The following is a 23,486-nucleotide window of genomic DNA, read 5'->3' on the forward strand; positions in this document are numbered from 1 at the left end:
TATATGTTTTACAACATGCCATTAGGATATTTGGACTCATAGAGATTATTGTTGATCTTATTTTCTTGAATGATATCTTTTATATGAATTGTTCCAAATACTAAAAGCTCAGCTGGTTATGTCCTTATGCACTATTTATTATAATTGAGAAAATCGATAACTGCTACTACATTTTAACGACTGGATTAATGCACACATAGTATAACTAAGAAATAAATTGATATCTAGCTACTGCTTAACTTAAGGTCGAAAGTTCGTATTCTCATATTTCATTCCGATGTACTACAAAAAAAAAAAAAAAAAAAATCCTTCATTGAACCACCGGCATCCATTCAACCATTCTGGAGGCTTCATTAAGGTTTTAAGCCTACATCTAGCTCTGTTTAATTTTTTTTTATTTTGAGAATTATAAATGAATAATTAAATAAAGGTCGTCCACCAGTTACATAAGAATCATGAGCATCACAAGAACCATACTTAACTATTAATTAATAGGGTAGAGGCATAAAGTTTCTAAGTGGTTATAGGTAAGGATTTGATCATGCGTATAGACTGAAACCTGTACGGGGCAGAGGCACATGTTGCCAATTTGATCAAGGCTAGTGGAAACATGATATGGGGTAGCGTATTAATTTGATCATCTAGCACCGACACTAGCACATATCTGAAAGAGATCGAAAATAAGTTGTTTCAAAATTGATTATCGAGTAGCAACATCCCCAACCTTCCACAACCACACCATGGAGGTGGCCTGGTTTGTTTGAATTGGGCTTGAGCCTGGATGATGAAAATTATCGTGTCTAGAGCAAGTCTTTGTCGACAATATTTTCATTGTATGGAATGTGATCTATCTTTTAACTCTCTAAATATGAAGACACTATGATGGAGAGTGAAAACATAGAAAGGAGGGAAAGAGGTTGCCTATTAATTACATATTTTTGTATATTTATTCCAAGAAAATTTACTGCAACTAAAAATCAATAAAAAGAAAAAAAAACAGAAATGAGAAATTAAAATATCGAAAAAATTTAAGGTCTATAGAGACATTTCTTTTATGCGGTGGAAGTATATTATAAGATCAATTTTAGCACATTGAGATTTTTCGAAAGAGTTTGTCAATAAAAGTTCTTTCAAGTTCTCTAGCGAATCTCATGCTCAAAGTTATGACAGTTTCGTTTCAATATTCGTATCAATAATGAAAGACAATTTATGTTGATAGCTATTGATTTGATTTAAAAACTTGTAATTTACTTAAAAACCATGCTCGCTCATCAAAATAAAATCAATTTGGCTCACAAATATTGATAGAATAACTTCTTAAACTCATCCATATGCTTGGTCTGCAGGCATATGACCACGGCGAGAGATCCATCATCTGGACCCGTCATGATTATCGACCACCCATCATCGACTACCAACGGAATCGGACCGACGTACGATGGTCTTCCCCATCCAAAATCGGCATCGTAAAGTGGCATCAAGGTCCAGCACCCCAAGTCCAGGTTTGGGTTGCCCCAGAAAGGAGTTGCTTTAGTTCGATACCACTCTTTTATCCACTCAATTTCTCTACTCGCCAGAAAGCTAATCGCCGACTTGATGTATTCGTCTGTAAGTTTCCATGTTCCTTCTCTTATTTTCCCTGCAGCATAACTGAGCGGATTCTTTATAAGATCCCCAAACTTGCATATTGGTGTCACAGTCAACAAAGTTGCATTTCCACAGAATCCTTCAGGGGGAGGTGGCCTTATCCGCTGCCTTATACTGGCCGTGATAAGGGCCGCTGTCGGTTGGTCGCTTTCACATGTTGTTGTACTGTTGCGAGCCTTGCAAGCACACGCCCATATATGCCCTCCCACGGCCTCAAATCTTGTGTATGGTCTATTAAAATATAGATAAAAGATCAAATTTATCGTAAACCACTAGTTTTATCTTTTTAGTTTAATGATAGGTAGTTTCATGTGGTAGCAGAACGTAAGGTTATGTATGTGTTTGAATCCTTGCAAAGTCATTTTCTCTCAAACTACTCCATGGAGGCATTTAAGATACGGATGAAAGATTAAATTTACTATAACTCATCAATCTAATCTTTTGGATTCAGTGGTATAGTAGATAATTCTATATTTGAACTCCTACAAAATCATTTCCTCCCCCAATTAATATTCATAACTACGTATCGAGAAGTATCAATAAAAGATTAAATTGACTGTAATCCATAAATTTAATCTTTTGGTCGTTTGGTGGTAGTGCAAGAGGTTCTGTTTTTAACTCCTGTAAGGTCATTTTTCCACCCCAAATTTAATATTGAATAATCACATAGGTAGGCCTTTAAAGTATGGATAAAAGATTGAGTTTACCGTAACATTGAACTTCCTTCATTTGCTATCTTTTTCAGTTTCTCATGTTGGTGTTTTGTGAGTTTTAGCAATGCGACGGTGGTTTGTTTGTTCCGCTCCTCCTCGACGCATGAATGACCGATCAGAAGTGGAGGTGATTCGTACTCTTGATGATGGAAGTGCAGTGGGTCGAGTACTGGTCGTAGAAAGTCTCTCTCGTGATTTGGCCACTTAGGGATAATACTCTCTACCGTCTTCTCTCCTCGTGCGATGCTCGCCCACGAGTTGATAAACGTAATGACCGAAATCCCATCGACCACAAAGTGAGAAACAGCAATGCCGATCACAACCCCACCGCAGCTGAATCTCGTCACTTGCACAAGAACCAACGGTTGGTCCTCGATGGGAGCGCGATAATCAGGTTTTGGAACGAGTTGTCTCGTCGCATCGGAGGGTTCAAAGTCACCGTAATCATCAAACTTTGCATCAGCGGAAGCTTCAGCCTCGGAGAGTTGAACTCCGGCACCACAACAATCTATCTCGAGACGACCGCCATCAATCCATCGGAGACGGCCAGCTAGAGGATAATATGGAACCAATATCTGGCTCAACGAGTTTCTCATGGAATCAATGGTGAGTGAAGAAGCATCAATATCAAAGGCTTTTTTGTACACATAAATGATGAAAATATAACCCTCCAACATTGCTTGGTCGCTCTCTGATAATGTAAGTGTGCGATGGGGAGTAGGGTGGCTAGGGATGATTGTAGATGAAGAATGAAGGGTTACACTCGGCGAAGCCATTGCCATTTTGCTTTGCTCTGCTCTACCAAGTCACATAAACACCTTATATACAAACAAGAATGATTGTTTATGTGCTAATTTAGTAAGAGCTCTTGCTAACAACTACTAAGATATTTTGTTCTTCCTTTGATATTGTAGGTTCTTACTCTCACTCTAACATATTTATTTGATAGTCAATAGGAGAATTTATACCTTTTTTTTCCCTGGAGTACATCGAGTATGTTGGAGTGATGTACTTCAGGGAAAAAAAAAAGGGTAGAAATTCTCTTATTGACTTATATTGCATTTAATTGATAACTTGCTATATGAATTCCAAACATCCCCATTATCGGGATGTAAATGTGTTGAGTTACTTATCCCTTGGTCTATTAGTGAACTATAATTGAAATAGTGCATTCCTCGAAAAGTTAAGGATTTAACTTTTTCGAAATCGAGAATGGATTCGGTTAACTACATATGCGTGAGGAAGGAGAAAAGGAAAGAAGGTGAGTTTTTTCTTTTTTCACTCAGAGCTTAGGAACTATGTGAGATGAAAGACTCATGCACTGTTTTGAATGAGAGAAAGAAGTGAGGAATCCTCTTTGGACTCTAACTCTCCCACTCCTTACTTTTCTTTTTGTTAGTTCAAAAGTAGCTGTTTCAGCTTTAGTTACTCGAATTTTCGATATTTCAGGTAAAAAATGTTCCATTAAAAATACTTTTGTTATTGTTTTAATTTGACCCATACTTCCCAAAAAGTGGAGCGTCTCTGAAAATATGCCACGAAATTTCAATAGTAACTCTTAGTAGCTGATGTTTATGTAACTACGTAAATATTTTTCTTAAATACATAATCAAGAATAGAAAAACTACATCCTATCAAATTACTCAATATAAGAAAAGACATCTCTCTAAAAGTATAAATATGTGGCGAGAGGTGTGTTGGCAATATTGTTTTGGACAAAAGCTTGGAGAGAGGGAGAGAAAGGAGAAAGAGACAGATCTTTTTTTCTTTTCATGATATCATAAAAATATTGATAAGAAAAGAAAAAATATACAAAATATCAACCATATCAAAACAAAATGTGAATTATTTGTTATTAAGTTAAATATATTTTTAAGTTTCAAAAATTAAAAAATATATATTCGATCAACTTTGCCACGTGTGAATATTAGAGGTTTATTCACACCTCAAAAATTCGAACTTTATTTTGGTCCACACGATGGCGATGATAATAACAATAACAATGACAAGTTAAAAGACAATGATAATAAAGTTGATAATAACTTTAATTTGGTAATCGTATTGGCAACAAGTAACATGCTTTATTTGGGTTCAATTCCTTTCTTTTTCTACCCGAACTATCCCTATTTGTTTGTTTGAACAAGACTAAAAAGAATGCCCGCCAGATAAGGAAATGACCTTTGTGGAGATATAATCCTCTGTGATGATACACTAAGGTTAAGAAGGAAAATTAAGAGACTAGAAGAAGACAATGGAAATAAGAACATATTTTGTTAAAGAATATGCGGCCTAGTTACCTTCACGAGCTATATGGACATGCAAGAAGAAGAAGGAGATTGAATGAAAAGTTAGAGTTGTTGGGTTCCTAACTGAGATGCAAACAAAGTCCATTGGTATAAGGTTTTTTGGGTGAAAATCAAAGGCAAAGTCGTGATGGTCATGTTGAAAACGGACAATATCATACCATTGTGGAGATACTCGGATACTAAGATGTCGTTGTGAACTTTCAATTAAATCAATTGCCTGCTAAACTTACAAATTTGAATAACTACAAAGACCTACTAACCCCATTTTTTCATTATTGGTTTTTATGCTTTCTAGGACCTATTTCGTCATGTGATTATTCTTCCACCCCGAAATAATTAATAATGTACCAATCTTCTTCCATTTTTCCATTATCTCTCTCTGATCTCGTTCTAAAAATTTCGTGGTCTACTTTTCTTGTATACGTAAGTGAATCTCACTAAAATTTTGAGTCAGTAAAAATATATCACATCATTAAAAAGTCAGTAAAAGTTTCTACTGTCCATCTCTCTTCGTGACTATTGTTTCTCGTTTCAAAAATTGAGTCGAGATTGTTCCTGTTTCTTGTTTGAATTTCTTCATTTTTAATAAAGAAAGATAGAATTTTATAGCCCAACACCTATGAATTCAAAGATGATCAATTAATATTTATATTTATGTATTGTAACAAATTGGAAACAGAAACAAGAAACATTTTTACTTGTTTGGATAGTTTCCAAAATTTCTATACAAGAATGTTTCAAAAAAAAAAAAAAGAAACAAGAAACATATTTAATTGCAAAATGCTTAAGTTTCTTAATAAAATTTGGAAACGCGAAAAAGAAACGGAAATGTTACCAAACGAGTCCTAAAAAAGAGAGACGAGAGAGAGATGGGCGTTCCTGATGAGATTTGTTTCCCAAAGTCTTTGTTTTTCTTTTAAGTTTTTAATCATTTTAAATGGTTTAGTATTTTCTTTAAAAAGTTTCTCTCTTTTTCTGTCTTCTTGAGTTTGTAGATTTTTCGGTTACCTTCTTCTTTTTCGTCATTCGAAAAGTTTGTTAATGTTAATTATTGAGTGGAAAAGATCATGATCTCGGACCAGGCTTCATCCGTTCCTCGCACGATAGCCTTTCTTTAGAGAATTTTGGATATATAGTAGCATATACTCTCATGATGAATATTGTATTGGTATGGTGTCGCTCTCTAGGGTTTAATCTCTATGTGAAGATCAATTTGTGATATTGGGGTTTGTCTATAAATGATGAATGATTTGTAATATGGGGTAGGGGTGCAAATTATTTTGAAAAATATGGTAGCTTTTGTGATAGGTCGATATGTTGGGGTTAGGATGTCGATTTTTGAACATGTAGGGATGGATTCTTTTATATATTTTTCTCTATTTTAGTAAATTACTTGTTTGTCCTTCAGGTTTGGATAATAGTTCTATTTAGTCCCGAGGTTTCAGAATTTGACATGTTTATCCTTAAGGGTTAGGGAATACTTCACTTTAGTCATTTAACTGCAACCTAAAAGAAAATTGGCGTGACATATTTTATAATAAAATAAATGACGTGATAGTTTTTATTTTATAAAATAGGTGATTGTTGCAGTTAAAAAAAGAAATCCCTCTCCTTCCCCCTTCTTTCCACCCATCCTTCTTCCCTTTCCCGTGACTCGAACCGCGCTCTGAAGCCACTTCCTACTGTACCAACGTTGTTCCTCTCCCTCTTTGGCACTCTTCCCCCATTAGCTCCACCCCATCGAAGGAGATGGGAGAGAGGGGGGATTGGATGGGGTCGATAAGGGAAGGGGGCGTCAGAATGGGGGAAGGGACATTGGAGCTGGGAGATAAGGTGGCATCGGAGTGATAGGCCTCTAGTATGAAGTATATCACTGTTTTGAATGAGAGAAAGAAGTGAGTGATCCTCTTTCGACTCTAACTCTCCCACTCCTTGCTTTTCTTTCTGTTACTTCAAAAGTAGTTGTTTCAGCTTCAGTTACTCGAATTTTCGATATTTCAGGTGAAAGATGTTTCATTAAAAATACTTTTGTCATTGTTTTAATTTTACCCGTACTTCCCAAAAGTGGAGCGTCCCTGAAAATATGCCACGAAATTTCAATTGTAATTCTTAGTAGCTGATGTTTACGTAACTACGTAAATAGTGATAGGCCTAGTATGAAGTATACCACTAATAAACTTGATATTAGGTATGTCAATGCAATGGGTATAAGTGACCATTCCCTTTCATATTTGCACTTGGTTGGGCTTCCATTCTTTTTCATTTTGCATTTGGGGGAGCGATGGCTATATTTGCAATTAACTATTAATTTTTTTCTATAATTGCAAGAAACCTATAAAATAATAAAAATTACAATTAATAGTTAATTATTTTAATTACAAATAGTAAAAATAGTCTTTATCAACCAAAGTCAGAATACGAACTTTTATTTTACCTACAGGATCGGTTCTTTTGTTTCTTATAATAAATAAATCATTTCGATAATACGAGACTAAACGTGGTAACTAGTAACCATCTATAAAAGACACTTGCAAAGGTGTTAATACTTCATCACGAACAAACTATTCTTGAATCTAACTTAGTTTATGTACCTCACTTTTTTAAATTAGTAATCGATGACAGATTCAATATATATGATTTGTGACAACTCCAAATTTTTATTCTCAATAAAAATATAATAAAAAAATAATAAATATGTGTTGTCCTTTGTTGCAATCACGTTGAGACACGTTTAATTTGACCAATAAGGTAAGTCAAAAATAAAAAATAAAAAAACATAATCAACAAATTGGGGACCAAGGGTGAAATATGTGAAATTTAGGTTAATTGAAATTACACCTCATTTGGATATTTTGTACAGCAGAATTATTGCAGTAGGATCCTCCCTTTATGAGAATATCAAAATTTCCTTACCAGAGAAGCAACCATTAATTTTCCCAAATCGATAACAAAAGGAAAAAATATGGCTGGAAGGTTAATCATTCTTATTGATCATTACAGCTGTATTGCCTTTTCAATTGTGCTGTAATTATTTTGTTTAAATCCCTTTTAGTTCTTCCCTTATTTGTGTTCCCCAAATTCTATTTTTGTTCGTGTAAGTAGTATTTTTCTAGACTAAGGTGTATTGTTCAGATTGAATAACAAGAATTAGTACATACTGTAATTTGTATATATCAAACTGATTTGAATCTTCATTATGGTATCAGAATCGATATACTTAGACGAAAGTAGAACTAATCACTTTCTTCAAATTCTAACAATGGCCCCTTACAATATAGTTTTTTCACCAATCTGCTAGTCTGATTTCTATCAAATTAAACTCCACCAATTATCTTCTTTGGAAATCTCAGATTTTGCCTCTCATCATGGACATTGAGGGACATCTAACTGATGACACGCCACCAGAAGAATACATCGCTGATAACAAAGGAGAGAAACAATGCAATCCCGAATACTCTACTTGGAGGAGTAGTGATGAACTTTTGTCTTTGGCTCTTGGGAACCAGTGATGAAGAAATCCTTAGCATGATCGAAAATACTGATACAGCTCGACAACCGTGGATGTCTTTGGAGGAACAACTCCTCACCATGACCAAGGAGAATGAAATCAATCTCAATGAAGCATTGGTTAGCCTAAAAAAAGGTAGTCTCAATTTCAAAGAGTATGTAAAAAGGTTTAATTAAATCTATTTGTGACAGGTTAGCTTTAACGAGGAAGGCTTTGGATGAAACCACCAAAGTATTTCATCTAACAAAAGGATTGGAAAGTAAATACATGGATTTTAGAGTTGCAATGCTATCAAAAGCGCTCTATCCGAATTACAATCAATTTATTAAAGCCCTTAGAAATCACGAGGCCAAACTTACATATTGCATCATTTGCTTTACAAAAGATTCATTGTGATTTGTGGGGACCTTCCCTATCTCTTCTTGTCAAAATTTTAGATACTACGTTAGTTTTGTAGATAACTTCTCTAGATATTGTTGGATATACCTGTTAAAGAAAAATCAGAATTTTTGTCTTGCTTTATTAAGTTTCAAAAATTTGTTGCGAACCAATTTGAAAGAAAGATCAAGATTTTTTAAAGTGATGGAGGAGGAGAATCTAACTCCATAGCACTCAACATCTCTTTGAAAAACGTGGCATCTTTTCACCAATTTTCTTGCCCACACATCCCACAACAAAATGGAGTAGCGGAAATAAAACATAGGCACATAGTTGAGACTGGATTAATTCTTTTATTCCAATCAAAATTGCCCACAAAATATTGGGTGAATGCTTTCTTAACAACGGTTTATCTCATTAATAGGATGCCTAGCAAGACGCTTGATATCCAAATTCCTTTCTGCTTTTTCGGAAAAATCCCGACTATATGGTGCCTTAAAGGTGTTTGGGTGTAAATGTTATCCTTACTTAAGGAATTATAGCAAATTATAAGTTCTCTTGTGTCTTTTTAAGCTATAGTACCGAACATAAAGGGTATAGATGTTTGGATCATTTCATTAATAGAATATACATATCTAGACATGTTATTTTTGATAAAATTATTTTTCCTTTTGATAACACAGCTAACAATGTAGAAAGAGAGAGATCTTTCCATTTGTGAACTTACAAGATATGAAGGGTGGGTTAACACATGGTTTCCTAAATATCCGTCGACACATCGACATTTCCATCAACATATCCATGTTTTCAAGGGTTCAACATCGACATAAAGGATAAATCGATATTTTCATAATAGTATAAAAAAATCGATAAAATATGAAAAATATCAACAAAATGTCACTAATATATACATTAATATTAATTATTTTTTAAACTTGCCAAACCGTGCATAGCTCAAATGGTTAGGCACCTATCTCTGACCAAGAGTTTATGAGTTTGAACCCCCGCCCCCCATGTTGTATCAAAAAAAATTATTTTTTAAACTTATTTAGAAAGAAAATATTAATTTGTTAATTTAAATATCTTTTACAATTTTTAATTTCTATAACTTTTATAGAAATATCCATTCACATCAACCTTTTATTGATATTTCCAGAAAATTGAGACTTCGACATTTCCATCGACATCGATATTTAAAACTTTGGTTAACACTAAGAAAAAGTCAAATAACAATCCGGAAAGCATCACATAACAGACTGCATCACATAATCCAGCAAGCAGACTTCACTTACTACCCTTTGACAATGAGCCATCTGTGGGGAACAAATTAGCAAATTACAAACCGATGAGAATGGTAGTGAAGTAGGACACACAAATGACCAAAATGAGTATTCAAAACATCAAATATGTAAAGGGAAGAGGAGAGCACAAATGACCTATCAACCAAAGCAATCAAGAGCAAAAATATACAAATTACTCAACATATCAGTAACTTCACACCCAAACCGAGCCTTGGTAGCTGAACCAAAAAACTACAAGTTAGCACTTTAAGTCCCACATTGGAAGCAAGCCATGGAAGAAGAAATGGAAGCCTCGGAGAAAACCACCCATGGAACCTTGTTCCTCCTCCGCACACCAATATTGTTGGATCCAAATGGATTTTTAAAACAAAATTGAAGGAGGATGGCAGTATCGAAAGATATAAGGCTCGATTAGTGCCTCAAATTGAAGGTGTAGACTATGATGAAACCTTCAGTCCAGTGGTTAAACCTACAACAATTAAATTAATCATTGCCTTGGCCATCCACTTCAACTGGAGTCTCAAACAACTTGATGTGAAAAATGCCTTTTTCCATGGTCAAGGAAGATGTGTACATGAACCAACTACCAGAATTCCAACATCGAGAGAAGTCTCACCTTGTGTGTAAACTTAATCGATCGCTATATGGATTGAAGCAAGCTCCAAGAGTATAGTTTGAAACACTCTCCCAGTACCTTCTACACACAGATTCTCCAATCCTTACTCCGAGCCATCTCAGGGTCCTCCTCATAGGACAAGTAATGGGCCAATAAATAGGGCCTCCTCAGAAGGAGTGGCCGCATAAGCGGTTGTTATCCCCCATTGTTGGGATAACCAAAGGACTAGGAAATATGGTCCGAAGAATCTCGATAGTAGTTCCATGAACAATCCTTTGCGGTATTTTATTTTTTTATAGTGGAAATGCCATAAAGCGCGAACCAAGATCCGTGATACGAAAACAAAAATCAGAATGAGGAAGAAAAAGATATCGTGATGTAAGTCTATTATCTCATTCTGTTTGAAAATTCGTGTAAAAGTTAGTAATTCGACTTTCTAATAGAGTCGTTAGTTTCGCAGCTCTGGGAGAGTCTTCCATTTATTTATTCTCAAAACTGATTCAATCTCTCATTATAATGTTCATTTATGTTGATGATATAATTGTGATGAGTACAAATACAAAAATGATGGAGGACCTCATTCACCAATTGGGCACGGAGTTCGTCATATAGGATTTGGGAGCTCTTCGTTACTTCTTTGGCTTAGAAGTGTTAAACACTCCAACATGAATTTCTATATCACAATTTAAATACTCTCAAGACCTCCTCTGCCAAACTGGAATGCTAGAAGCTACTCATCTCAGCATTCCAATTGAAGCCACAACCACTTCAATCCATACACAACAATGATCTTGTTGATCAAAATAAGTATAGAAGTATTGTAGGATCACTATATTACTTGACCCTTACAGACCAAACATAACTTTTGCAGTAAATAAAGTCTGCCAACATCAACAGGAACCAAAGCACAAAGACTTAAAAGATAGTGAAACAGATACTGAGATACATCAAAGGAACACTAAGGTATGGGTTAATTTTCCACAAAAATAGCTCCCTAAATGTTTATGGTTTTTCTAATGTAGATTGGGCACAGGATGACCTAACATAAGAAGGAGCACCACAGGATCATGTATCTTCTTAGGAGCAAACTGCATATCATAGAGCTCAAAGAAATAAACAACAGTGGCAAGATCAGACTCATGAGCTGGAGCAATGACATCGACTACAAGACCTAACTTGGATCATTTTCTCTCTAAAAGACATTGGAATAAAAATCTTAAAGCCTCCCCAACTTCTATGTGACAACGTTGGTACCGTGTACATGGTTAAGGACCTCAGGAGCAAACTAGGAGTGCATGAGATACCCACCATTTCGAGGATAAAAGATGTGAAATTTGGGTTAATTGAAATTACAGGTCATTGGGCTATTTCCTTGAAGCTGCCATTAATTTTCCCAAATCGGTAACAAAAGGAAAAAATATGACTGGAAGGTTATTCATTCTTATTGACCATTACAGCTGTATTGCCTTTTCAATTGTGCTCAAATCCCCCTTAATTTGTGACGTATTTGATTGTAATTATTTGTTTAAATCCCCTTAGTTCTTCCCTTATTTGTGTTTCCCAAATTAAGTCAGCCGTTGTACACTTTCTATTTTTTATTGTGTAAGTACTATTTATCTAGCATGAGGTGTATTATTCAGATTGAATAACAAGAATTATACATTGCAATTTGTATCAAACTGATTTGAATTTCTTTAAAAGAAACAGTTTCTTAGAGAAAATTTGAATATCTAGAAGAAGAGAAAAAACTCCCAAATTTATGACAAAAAACAAGGCATGTTGAAGTCTCTTTCTTTTCTTCTTTCTTTTTGAGTTTGAAGATTTTTTGGCTGCCTTCTTCTTTTTCGTCATTCGAAAGTTTGTTAATATTGATTATTGAGTGGAAAAAATGATCTCGAACAGACTTTGTTATTCTTCACACGATCGCCTTTCTTTATAGAGTTTTGGATATGGTTTGACGATGAATATTGTATTGGTACAGTGCCACTCCTTAGAGTTTTATCTACATGTGAAGATTTGTAATCCAGGGATTTTTGTCTATAAACTGATGATTTGTAATATGGGGTAGGGCTGCAAATTATTTTTAAAGATATGGTAGCTTTCCTTATAGATCAGTACATTGGGGTTAGGATGTTGATTTTTGAACATGTAGGAATGAATTATTATTATTTTTTCTCTTTTAGTAAAATACCTTGTTGGTCCTCCAGTTCAATTTAGCCTATAGATTTCACAATTTGACATGCTTATCCTTGAGGTATTTAGGGAGTAATTCATTTTAGTCCTTTAAATATTAGTCGAACGTAAAAGAAAAATGATGTGGCATATTTTATAATAAAATAACTGACGTGATAGTTTTATTTTATAAAATAGTGGTGATGTTGTAGTTAAAAAGAAAAAAAGAAAAAAAAAGAAGAAGAACGTCCCTCTCCCTCTTTGGCACTCTTCCTGGCCCCGATAGTCCCTTTCCCATCGTTTCATCTCCTTAGTGGGAGAGAGGAGGAGATTGGATAGGCCGATAAGGGAATAAGATCGGAGTAATAAGTCTAATATGAAGTATACTCACTAATAAACTTGATATGGGTATATGTGATCTTTATTCGTATTTTGGTTGGGCTTCTATTTTAAGTCAGGGTTATATTTGCAATTACCTTTTTTTTTCTGTTATCAAAATAAAAAAAAAAAAAGAAAAAAACTATTAAGGTTTTTCTGTAATTGCAAGCAACCTATAAAATAATAAAAATTACAATAGTTAATTATTTTAATTAAAAATAGTAAAAATAGTCCTTATCAGCCAAATTCAGAGTAAGAATTTTTATTGTACTTAAAGGATTGGTTCTTGTTTCTTATAATAAATAAATCATTTCGATAATAGGAGACTAAATGTGGTAACCAATAACCATCTATAAACACTTATAAAAGCGTTGATTCTTCCGCACGAAGAAACTATTCTTGAAACTAACTTAGTTTATGTGCCTCAAATTTTTAAATTAGTGATCGATGACGCATTCGATATGATTTCTAACAACTCCAAAATTTTCTTCTCAATAAAAACCTAATAAAAAAATAAATATGAGTGGTTTCTTATTGCAATCACGTTGAGACACGCTTAATTTGACAAATAAGATAAAGAAAAAAAATCGAAGAAGGTTACACAATCAACAAATTGGGGACCAAAGGTGAAAGAAGCAGTTTCTTAGAGAAAATTTGAACACTGAAGGAAGAGAAAAAACTCCCAAATTTATGGTAAAAACAAGGCACGTTGCAGCAGCTCCTCCTCTGAAATCTCAACAGATAAGAAGCAAAATATGTGGCCTTTGTAGCTTCTTTTGAAACAAACTCCAAATGATCCAAGTTGGTCAAAAAGTGGCGTAAGCTCTCATGTGATCTAACAATTGAACTATGGAATCATTCGTATGTACTTTTAAGAATGAATAAACTACTCCTCAACCAAAAAACTAAAACTAATGGAATGGATAAATTTAATTCATATATTGGATATCTAACACTAACTGCACATCTTTTGGCAGTTTAGTGATCTATTTAATAGTTTAAGATAATTCTAATCCTTTACAAATTTTTGTTTCCTTCCCTACTTCGTTTTTTAAATTATTCTTTGAATGATTATGAGATAAATTTAAATATTTATCCAGGTTTGCACAGGAAACTACTGGTGTTTTTTTTTCCTATTTTTTGTTTGTTTATGTTGAGATTGCTGTTTTTAATGTATTAATCTTTATTTATTTCATTGAATGAGTTATATTTATATGTTTTACAACATGCCATTAGGATATTTGGACTCGTAGATTATTACTAATCTTATTTTCTTCAACAATATTTTACATGAATTGTAATTTTAAATACTAAAAAACTCATCTAGTTATGTCTTATGCTATAATATTGAGAAAATCGATTTATTTCATTTTTGTTGTACTACAAAAAATAATCCTTCATTAAGCATTCATTAAACAACTGACATCCATATTTTCAACCATTCTGGAGGCTTTATTGGGGTTTTAAGGTCACATCTTGTCCTGTTTATTTTTGTTTTCTGAGAATTATAAAAAAATAAATAATTAAATAAAGCTTGTCCACCAATTACATAAGAATTATCACCATACTAAACTATTAATTAATAAAGTAGGGGCATAAGGTTTCTAAATTGTTATAGGTTTAAATTTAATCATCTTACATGAGACTACTGAAACTTGTGTGAGGGGTGGTAGGTGCACATGTTGCCATGGTTAGTGGAAACATGATATAGGGTGGTGGTCGCACTTATGGACCACATACACATTTCTTTTACTGTGTCCTATTTTTCGTTTGACTGTCTCATTTGATCCCCTTTAATAGTACGAAATTAATTGACTATCTAACACCAATACCAACACATATAAGAAAGAGATTGACAGTAAGGTGTTCTTTTCAAATTGACTATCAAGGTGCGACAACCCCACCCACACAACCATAGCATGGAGGTGGTCCGTTTGAATTGTTCTTGAGCTGGATGACGAAAAAATATTGTGTTTGGAGCAAGACTCGTTCAAATCTTTATTGATAATATCTTCCTTGCATAAAATGTCCATTTTAACTCTCTAAGTATATAAAGACATTAGGTTGGAGGGAAAACATAAAAAGGAGGATTAATTACATGTTTTTGTTTATTTATTGAGAGAACATTTACTGCAATTAAAAATCAATAAAAAGAGAAAAAAAAAATGAAGAAGTGAGGAAATAAAATATAGAAAAAATTTAAGGTCTATAGGCACATGTCTTTTATATTGTGAAAGTATATTATGAGATCAATCTTAGGTAAGTTTGAGATTTCTGAAATGAGTTATGTGCATAAAAGTCTTTCAAGTTCTCTAGTACAGTGATTATGCACTCGGGAATATTTAAATGATTAGGGGCGATAAATGATAAATGTCCCTTGAATATTAGAAATGAAGAGTTTCATGCCTAAAGTCATGACACTTTTGATAAAGTATTCATATCAAGAATGGGAGACCAAATTTATTTTGATAACTCTTGATTTGATATAAAGAGTTGTAAGATACTTAACATAGGAAAACATACTCACTCATTAAAGTAAAACCAATTTGACTCGAGACGTGTTTTGCTCATAAATGTTGATAGAACAACTTCTTAAACTCATTCATACACTTGGTCTGCAGGCATATGATCAGGATGAGGGATCCATCGTCTGGACCCGGCATGATTATCGACAATCCATCCTCTACTACCAACGGAGTCGGACCGACGTAAGACGGTCTTCCCCACCCAAAATCGGCATCGTAAATTGGCATCGAGGTCCAACACCCCAAGTCCAGGTTTGGGTTGCCCCAAAAAGGAGTTACTTCAGTTTGATAGCACTCCTTTACCAACTCATTTTCTTTACTTGCTAGAAAGCTAATAGCTGACTTGATGTATTCGTCTGTAAGTTTCCATGTTCCTTCTCTTATGTTTCCTGCAGCATAACTGAGTGGGTTCTTTATAAGATCCCCAAACTTGCATATTGGTGTCACAGTCAACAAAATTGCATTTCCACAGAATCTTTCGGGGGGAGGTGGCCGTATTCGTTGCCTAATACTGGCAGTGATAAGGGCCACTGTCGGTTGGTCACTTTCACATCTCGTTGTATTGCTACGAGCCTTGCAGACACACGCCCATATATGCCCTCCCACGGCCTCAAATCTTGTGTATGGTCTGTTGAAATATAGATAAAAGAATAAATTTATCGTAACCCATCAATTTAATCTTTTTAGTTCAATGGTAGCTAGTTCTCGAATGGTAGCATATCAACATGAGATTATGTATTTGAACCCTTGCAACATCATTTTCTCCCCAACTATGCTATTTGAAGCTTTTAAAGTATGGGTAAAAGATTAAATTTATTGTAACTCATCAAATTAATCTTTTGGATTTGGTGGTAGTTGATTATGTATCTTGAACGGCTGCAATGTCATTTCCTCCCTCAGTTAATATTGATAACTGCATATCAAAGGCCTTTAAAGTATGAATAAAATATTAAACTGAGTATAGTACATAAATTTAATCTTTTAAGACGTTTAGTGGTAGTGCAGGATATTCTGTGTTTGAATTCTTGTAAGGTCATTTTTTCCTTCCTAATTAATTCATATGCATGCCGGTGGCTTTAAAGTACGGATAATTACCTTTGAGGGGTTGCACTTCCTTCATTTGCCATCTTTTTCAGTTTCTCATGTTGGTGTTTTGCGAGTTTTAGCAATGCAACCGTGGTTTCTTTGCTTCGCTCCTCCTTGACGTCTGAACGACCGATCAGGAGTGGAGGTGATTCGTACTCTCGATGATGGAAGCGCGGGGGGTCGAGTACTGGTTGTAGAAAGTCTCTCTCGTGGTTTGGCCACTTCGGGATAATACTCTCTATCGTCTTCTCCCCTTGTGTGATGCTCGCCCATAAGTTGACAAACATAATGGCCGAAATCCCATCGACCACAAAGTGAGAAATAGCAGTGCCGATCACAATTCCGCCGCAGCTGAATCTCGTCACTTGCACAAGAACCAATGGTTGGTCCTCGATGGGAGCGCGATGGTCAGGCTTTGGAACGAGTTGTCTCGTCGCATCGGACGGTGCAAAGTCACCGTAATCATCAAGCTTGGCATCAGCGAAAGCTTCGGCCTCGATGAATCGAACTCCAGCGCCACAACAATCAAGCTCGAGCCGACCGCCATCAATCCACCGGAGACGGCCGGCTAGAGGATAATATGGAACCAATATCTTGCTCAACGAGTTTCTCATGGAATCCATGGCGAGTGAAGAAGCATCAAGGTGATCAAAAGCTTTTTTGTACACATAAATGGTGAAACTATAACCATCCAGCATTGCTTGGTCGCTCTCTGACAATGCAAGGGTGCGATGGGGAGTGGGGTGGCTAGGGATGATTGTAGATGAAGAATGAATGGTTACACTTGGAAATGCCATTGCCATTTTGCTTTGCTTTGCTCTACTAACTCACATATACACTTTATATACAATGAAAGAATGATTATTTATGGGCTGATTTAGTAATAGCTATAGCTAACTTGAGTGCATAATTCTACCATTAATAAATTTTACCTTCTTTTAAGTTGGAGGTTGAAACTCTCACATTTGTTGTACTGAAAAAGAAAGTCGAAATCTCTTATTGATTTATATTGCATTTGAAATATGCCACCTCGTAAAATTTCAATAGTAATTCTTAGTGGTTGATGTTTACGTAAGTATTTTTCTTAAATATATAATTAAGAATAGAAAAATGACATCCCACTAAATTATTGATAAGAAAATAGACATGTCTTTAGAAATTAGAGGTGAGTTGGTAAGTATTGTGACTCGTCATCTGCTAAATAAATTCATAGAGATATGAGAGGAGAAAGACACCATTTTTGTTAAAAAAATATTAATAATAAAGATCTTGCAAAGGATACGTATCTATATAAAAGTATTGATAAATATATATTAAAAACTCTTCCTAAACAAGCATGTACATAATAGATCTTTTTTCTTTTCATGATCTCACAAAAATATTGATAAATATATATTAAAAAAATCTACAAAATATCATCCACCTACAAAAAATTGTGAATTATTTTACCACCTAAAATATTAATAGTCAGTCAATAATTAAAAAAAATAAAACATTTTTATATTCATGAAACCTTTTCTATTAAAATTCATGACTTTTCATTTTCTAAAATGACTTTTCATTTTCTAAAGTTATGTATTTTATTTTTTATTTTTACTTTTTATAAGGCTTAGAAAACTAAATTGATAAATAAAAATTAATTGCTCCTATAATTATAATATTAATGACCAATCAAAAAAACATTCTTACATTCATCATAAAACTTTCGTCTTAAAATTCATTACTTTTCTTTTTCAAAGTTAATTTTTTATTTTTTATTTTTGACTTTTCATAAGGGTTAGAAAATTAAATTGGTAAATGAAAATTAATTGCTTCCATAATTACAAAAAAATTATAATAGGCATAGTTTTACCACCTAAAATATTAATGGTCAATCAAAATTAGAAAAATATATTTTTTACATTCAACACAAACCTTTCATTTTAAAATTCATGACTTTTCATTTTCTAAGTTAATCTTTTATTTTTTATTTTTGACTTTTTATAACAATTAGAAAGTTAAATCAGGAAAGAAAAATTAATTGTTCTTATAATTACAAAAAAAAAAAAAAATAGGGATAATTTTACCAACTAAAATATTAATGGCCAATCAGAAATTAAAAAAAATTACATTCATCATAAACCTTTCATTTCAAAATTTATGACTTTTCATTTTCTAAATTAATCTTTTATTTTTTAATTTTAATTTTTTTTAATGGTTAGAAAATTAAATTTATAAATGAAAATTAATTGTTTGCAAAGGCAAGTGAATGAAAATTAATTGCTTCCATGATTATAAAAGTGTAGAATAGGCATTAGGGCTAGGGAGGTAATACGGGCCCGAGAGCCCGAATGGACCGAATACCCTAAATTTGACTCCTGCAAGCCCTAAAGGAATAAGAGTTAAGCAACTATAAATAGGGAGGAGGCCAAAGACTAGGAGGTACGCAAAACATATCCCACACTCCCATACTCTATACTTGATAATCAAAATCTAACTTAGACATCGGAGCTCCGTGTGGTAAAGCCATACCGGTCTTAGGGTAGTTTCGTTTTGCAAGTTGATTTGGTCCCTTTTCATATCTAGAGGGTTGGTGCACGGTCCCGAGAGAATTTCGTGTAGCTGAATTCCATCATCAACAGAAATCAAATCAATCGAAATTAGAATGTTGTTCCTTTGATGTTGTTTACCAAAAATTTTATGGAATCGAAATCAGAATTCCTTTCATGTTGTTTACTAAAACTGTCTGGAATCAGAATTTGAATCGGATATAAGACAATTGCTAGTATACATTTTTATTCTTCCTCGCTAATTACAAATATATTGTTGTGCTAATTTTTTAATTACAACAATAATATAGTTTGATTTATTTTATTGCTATATTATTGATAGTATTTTTGTTTATCCTAACCATTTATTTAATATTAATATTAATGAATAATAAATAATTAAAATGAATTATATCCACTAAAATATTTTTTTTATTATAGCCATCCTCATTTAATATAAAATATTAATAATTTTTATTATTATAATATTTAATAATCATGAATAATGTTTTAAAATTCTATTGATATTAATTATTAATGACAAAATAAAGTTAAAAAATTTAAAACTAAATATAAATTTATAATATTTTATCATAAAATCATATCAACTGTGAGAGAGAGTAAAAATAGGGGTGTTCAAAAAATCCGATGACCCGAACAACTCGGACAAGGTTTGGGTTGGGTTAGAAAAATTTTCGATTTGAGTTGAGTTGAATTTTTTTTAAATTAAATTTCGGTTTGGTTCATGAGTTAGGAGGTTTTTTTCTCGGTCTAACTCGAACCAAACCGAACCACCATTAAATTACATATATATATATATATATATATTAACAATTAGGGGCGTTTGTTTCATGGGATGGTCGTCCAGATGTCTGTGTTTGTTTGATAGGAATGTTGGATTCCCAGACATTCTTAGATGCCCGGACATCCTAGGATGTCTATACGGGAGGCGTCTGAGCAACTTTATATGCCCTCCTGTAACATGGGTTTCTAAGATTCGAGGGAATCTTCTTTTGACAATTTTGTCACTCGTCATTTTTGTTCAATAATATTTATTTCTCATTTATTTTATCTTATTTTAAAAATAAATGTATGCACTAATTCATTGATCAATGTCTAAATATAATTTTATTTATATGCTATATTTATATATAAAATAAACATTAGTCAATGGTATTATATCTTAATTTGTTTTTAATTCAAATCTAGGGTGCCTTTCGTTTATTTTACTCATCCAACCGTCACCAAACATAAACTAAAATTGAAATAAAAATATAATATTAAATAAATAAAATTACAATTTTTATATGAATTCCAATAATATTAAATTTAACTATAAATTATACGATGACCGCTAAGGGCATTTTTGGAAAATTACATAAATTTACAATATTCCCATGAATAAATCCTGCAAAACAAACATGGTTATCAAAAATATTCCCAAATATCCTTAAAATTTCAGGCATATGATATTCCAAGCATGTGAAAATGTCAGGCATCTACATTCCCAAAAAACAAACGTCCCCTTATCAATTAGGGTTTTCTTTTTTGGTAGTCACCTCCTTCCACACTCATCTTCTTCCCCTCCCTCTCTTCTTCTCACTCCCTCCCTCGTCTCCCTTCCATCATCTCTCACTCATCTTCTTCCCATCTCTTTCATGTTCTCACTCCCTCCCTCGTCTCCGTTTCCCATCTCTTTCATGTTCTCACTCCCTCCCTCGTCTCCCTTCCTTCACCCTTCCTTCATCTCCGCTCCTCTTCTTCCCTTCCTTCCCTCTCATTTGTTAGCCATCTCGATTCCCTCATCTTCTTCATCTCACTAATTTCTAGATTTTTTGATTTGGGAGATTTCGATTTCTCTCTAGTGACGTAGGCTTCGATTTGGATCTCTAAGTCGTCGGAGAGGGTGTCGCCGGATTTCGGGAGGAGGAGGGCCGAATTCCTTCGCATTTGATAACGACGGAGAATGTTGGGAGTGACGATGAACTTGGAGATTGTGGGGATGTTGATGAACATGGTGCTTGTTGAATTTCTGGGTTTTGGGATCCGATCTCCCAATTTCTTCCCTCTGGTCTCTTCTGCACAAAATTTCTTAGCAACCCGAGAACCCAACCTGACCCGACCCAAAAATATAAGGGTTGGGTTGGGTTGCAGACTATCTTCGGGTCTTTCGGGTTACAATATTTCATCAACCCAAAAATTCGGGTTGGTCCCTAAAATCCTTCTAATTCGTGAACACCCCTACGTAAAAGTAGAAAAGTAATTGCAAATGATCCAAGTTGGTCAAAAATGGTGTAAGCTCTCATGGTGATCTAACAACTGACCTAGGGCATCAACATTTTCAGCATTCCATCTACATTTTATCGTCTGTATCGATGTTGAAATGTCGTTTTTAAAGTAAATAACTGAAAAGACTACTCAATGGTGAAATTCAAGCTATATGAAGTGAATGTGGTATAAAGTTTGATCACAATAATATCTACGTAGGCTATTCAATAAATAAGAGAAAAGGTGTAAACAAAACCGCTCCTCACATTCTGCTCGTATCAGTCTAATAGTCTCAGTAAAGGATATGGTATAGCTACAAACTATCAGCAAAAGACATTAAAGCTAAAGAAACTTCACTTCTGGGGGTTAATCTTCTTTACTCTGCGAAAGTCTTGCACGGTGTTGAAGCTCGGCTCTTTTCCATCTAACCACTAGAAAGCATAAAGTCAAGAGTGTGTTTATCTGCCATACAGAAATGAGAGAGTTCAGTTAGATGTTCTTAAACCAGAAAACGAAAAGCAATTTCATTCAAGAGTGAGTGATTGGAGATGTTGGGGTCTATTAGGGGCTTGAGAAAAACAAGTAACCACAAGCACTTGCCAGGATTATCATCGAAATTACAAGCAGCGGCCCAGACCAGAGTGTCGATAGGAAAACTCCATTTGGATCGAAATAGTTCTGGGTGGCAAAATTCTTCCAGTTTTTGCTCAGGATTCTATTGATTCTTTCAGCAAAGTATACACCAGCCACTGCAAAAAGGACCTCTTAAAATGAGAATTGAGAAATTAATGCAAATCTTCATATGAACCTATAAAATGTTAATATAAACTGTATCCACAGGCATGTATTAACATTGAAATTATAAGCATGAAAGAATTTTTGTTGTATGCAAAAAGGATTTCTTCTCCCTGAAAGGGTAGGCCATTCTCAATATATGAAAATGTGAACATGAACTGAATGTGAAGGAAATGACATTTAAAACATTTGATCTTCCACCTTATACTTTCTACAACAAGCAGAATGAGATTGAAAAATAGAGAGATCAATTAATTTACAATAGTCAGAAATACAACAGGATTAAAGTTTAAACAAATATCTGAAGGTTGGAAATTACACAAGTATATGAAACATTGATCACCAACATAAATTCCAGTTCGCAAATATAATTCTCTGATTGCAATGTGAACACAGCAATAATTCCCAAAAGATAATTAAACCTCAGAATTCGTCTCCAAGCTCAAAAAGTAGTAAATTTTCATAACCTAGATGGCTAGACCAAATCTTACTACTTCGCCAGTAAAGAGGATGCAATATGAACAGAACAGCAACAAAACATTTCAACATTGCAAAAGCACAGATACAGAGCAAATGGAAGTAATAATCATACGTGCAAGAAGGAACAAGAACATCTGGAAATTGGTACGCTTCCTGGTAACAATAGTGATTATCAGCAACAAGGCATGAAAACCCAGTAACCCCATCAACCAAGGTTCCTGCAAAACGTTGAAACATATAAACAAATTTGATTTCGAATACTTAAATTCACACAGTTCCAGATTGAAAAACAAACTCCAAAGGAAACATAAATAAATTTCATGTGGTCTAAAAGGAGAGAGTAGGGGAGTACCTTCCAGCCAATGGCGTGGAAGAAACCGATGAAATTATCGACGGCGGGACGAAGACCGGGATCGGAGTTCGGAGGATAATTTGTGAATCAGATCCGCCATTTGGTCCATATGTTCCTCCATTGCGGATCGCAACTCCTCCATCAAGTAAAAATCAAATTGAAGCTCCAAAAAACCCAATTTCTTGATAATGGAGTTTACAGTCTCAGTCTCGGATTTCGTCTTCTCGATCTTCGGATAATCTTCGGGGTTCTTCTTCGACCCAATTTCTTGCTCGGATCTGAAATCGAAATATGAAACGGCAGCGTTTTGCTCTCAACACCGCCGAAAAGAATCTCCTTCGTTTTTTTTTCCCTAAATTTTTATGAATTATTTATTTTGGTTAAAAAACTTTTAAAATGTATATTTTAATTGTTAATATTTGAGAACTACTTC

At 34.1% G+C, this 23,486-nt stretch overlaps 3 protein-coding genes across 3 annotated transcripts; all 3 read right to left on the bottom strand.

The window, feature by feature from the left end:
• Positions 1-372: 372 nt before the first annotated feature.
• Positions 373-3,136, bottom strand: LOC111023192 (hydroxycinnamoyl-CoA:piscidic acid hydroxycinnamoyltransferase). The gene is made up of 2 exons (XM_088123915.1): positions 2,585-3,136; positions 373-1,679 (listed from the first exon to the last, which is right to left on the bottom strand). Exons 1-2 carry the CDS (start codon positions 3,134-3,136, stop codon positions 1,293-1,295), a joined length of 939 nt encoding a protein of 312 aa, XP_087980041.1. The 3' UTR covers positions 373-1,292.
• Positions 3,137-15,457: 12,321 nt separating this feature from the next.
• On the bottom strand, positions 15,458-17,471 carry LOC111023154 (hydroxycinnamoyl-CoA:piscidic acid hydroxycinnamoyltransferase-like). Its single transcript, XM_022300519.2, has 2 exons — positions 16,640-17,471; positions 15,458-16,172 (listed from the first exon to the last, which is right to left on the bottom strand). The coding sequence occupies exons 1-2, from the start codon at positions 17,431-17,433 to the stop codon at positions 15,587-15,589; spliced, it is 1,380 nt and encodes a 459-aa protein (XP_022156211.2). The 5' UTR covers positions 17,434-17,471; the 3' UTR covers positions 15,458-15,586.
• Positions 17,472-21,580: 4,109 nt separating this feature from the next.
• On the bottom strand, positions 21,581-23,382 carry LOC111023137 (Tmem18). Its single transcript, XM_022300496.2, is given in 5 exon segments — positions 21,581-21,888; positions 22,027-22,175; positions 22,814-22,919; positions 23,054-23,110; positions 23,112-23,382. Coding segments are annotated over 5 exon segments (492 nt in total). The 5' UTR covers positions 23,196-23,382; the 3' UTR covers positions 21,581-21,792.
• Positions 23,383-23,486: the final 104 nt, after the last annotated feature.

The sequence above is a fragment of the Momordica charantia genome (assembly GCF_013281855.1).
Source record: "Momordica charantia cultivar OHB3-1 chromosome 1 unlocalized genomic scaffold, Mcharantia_2.0 BLBB01000001.1, whole genome shotgun sequence".
In the NCBI taxonomy this organism is placed as follows: Eukaryota; Viridiplantae; Streptophyta; class Magnoliopsida; order Cucurbitales; family Cucurbitaceae; genus Momordica; species Momordica charantia.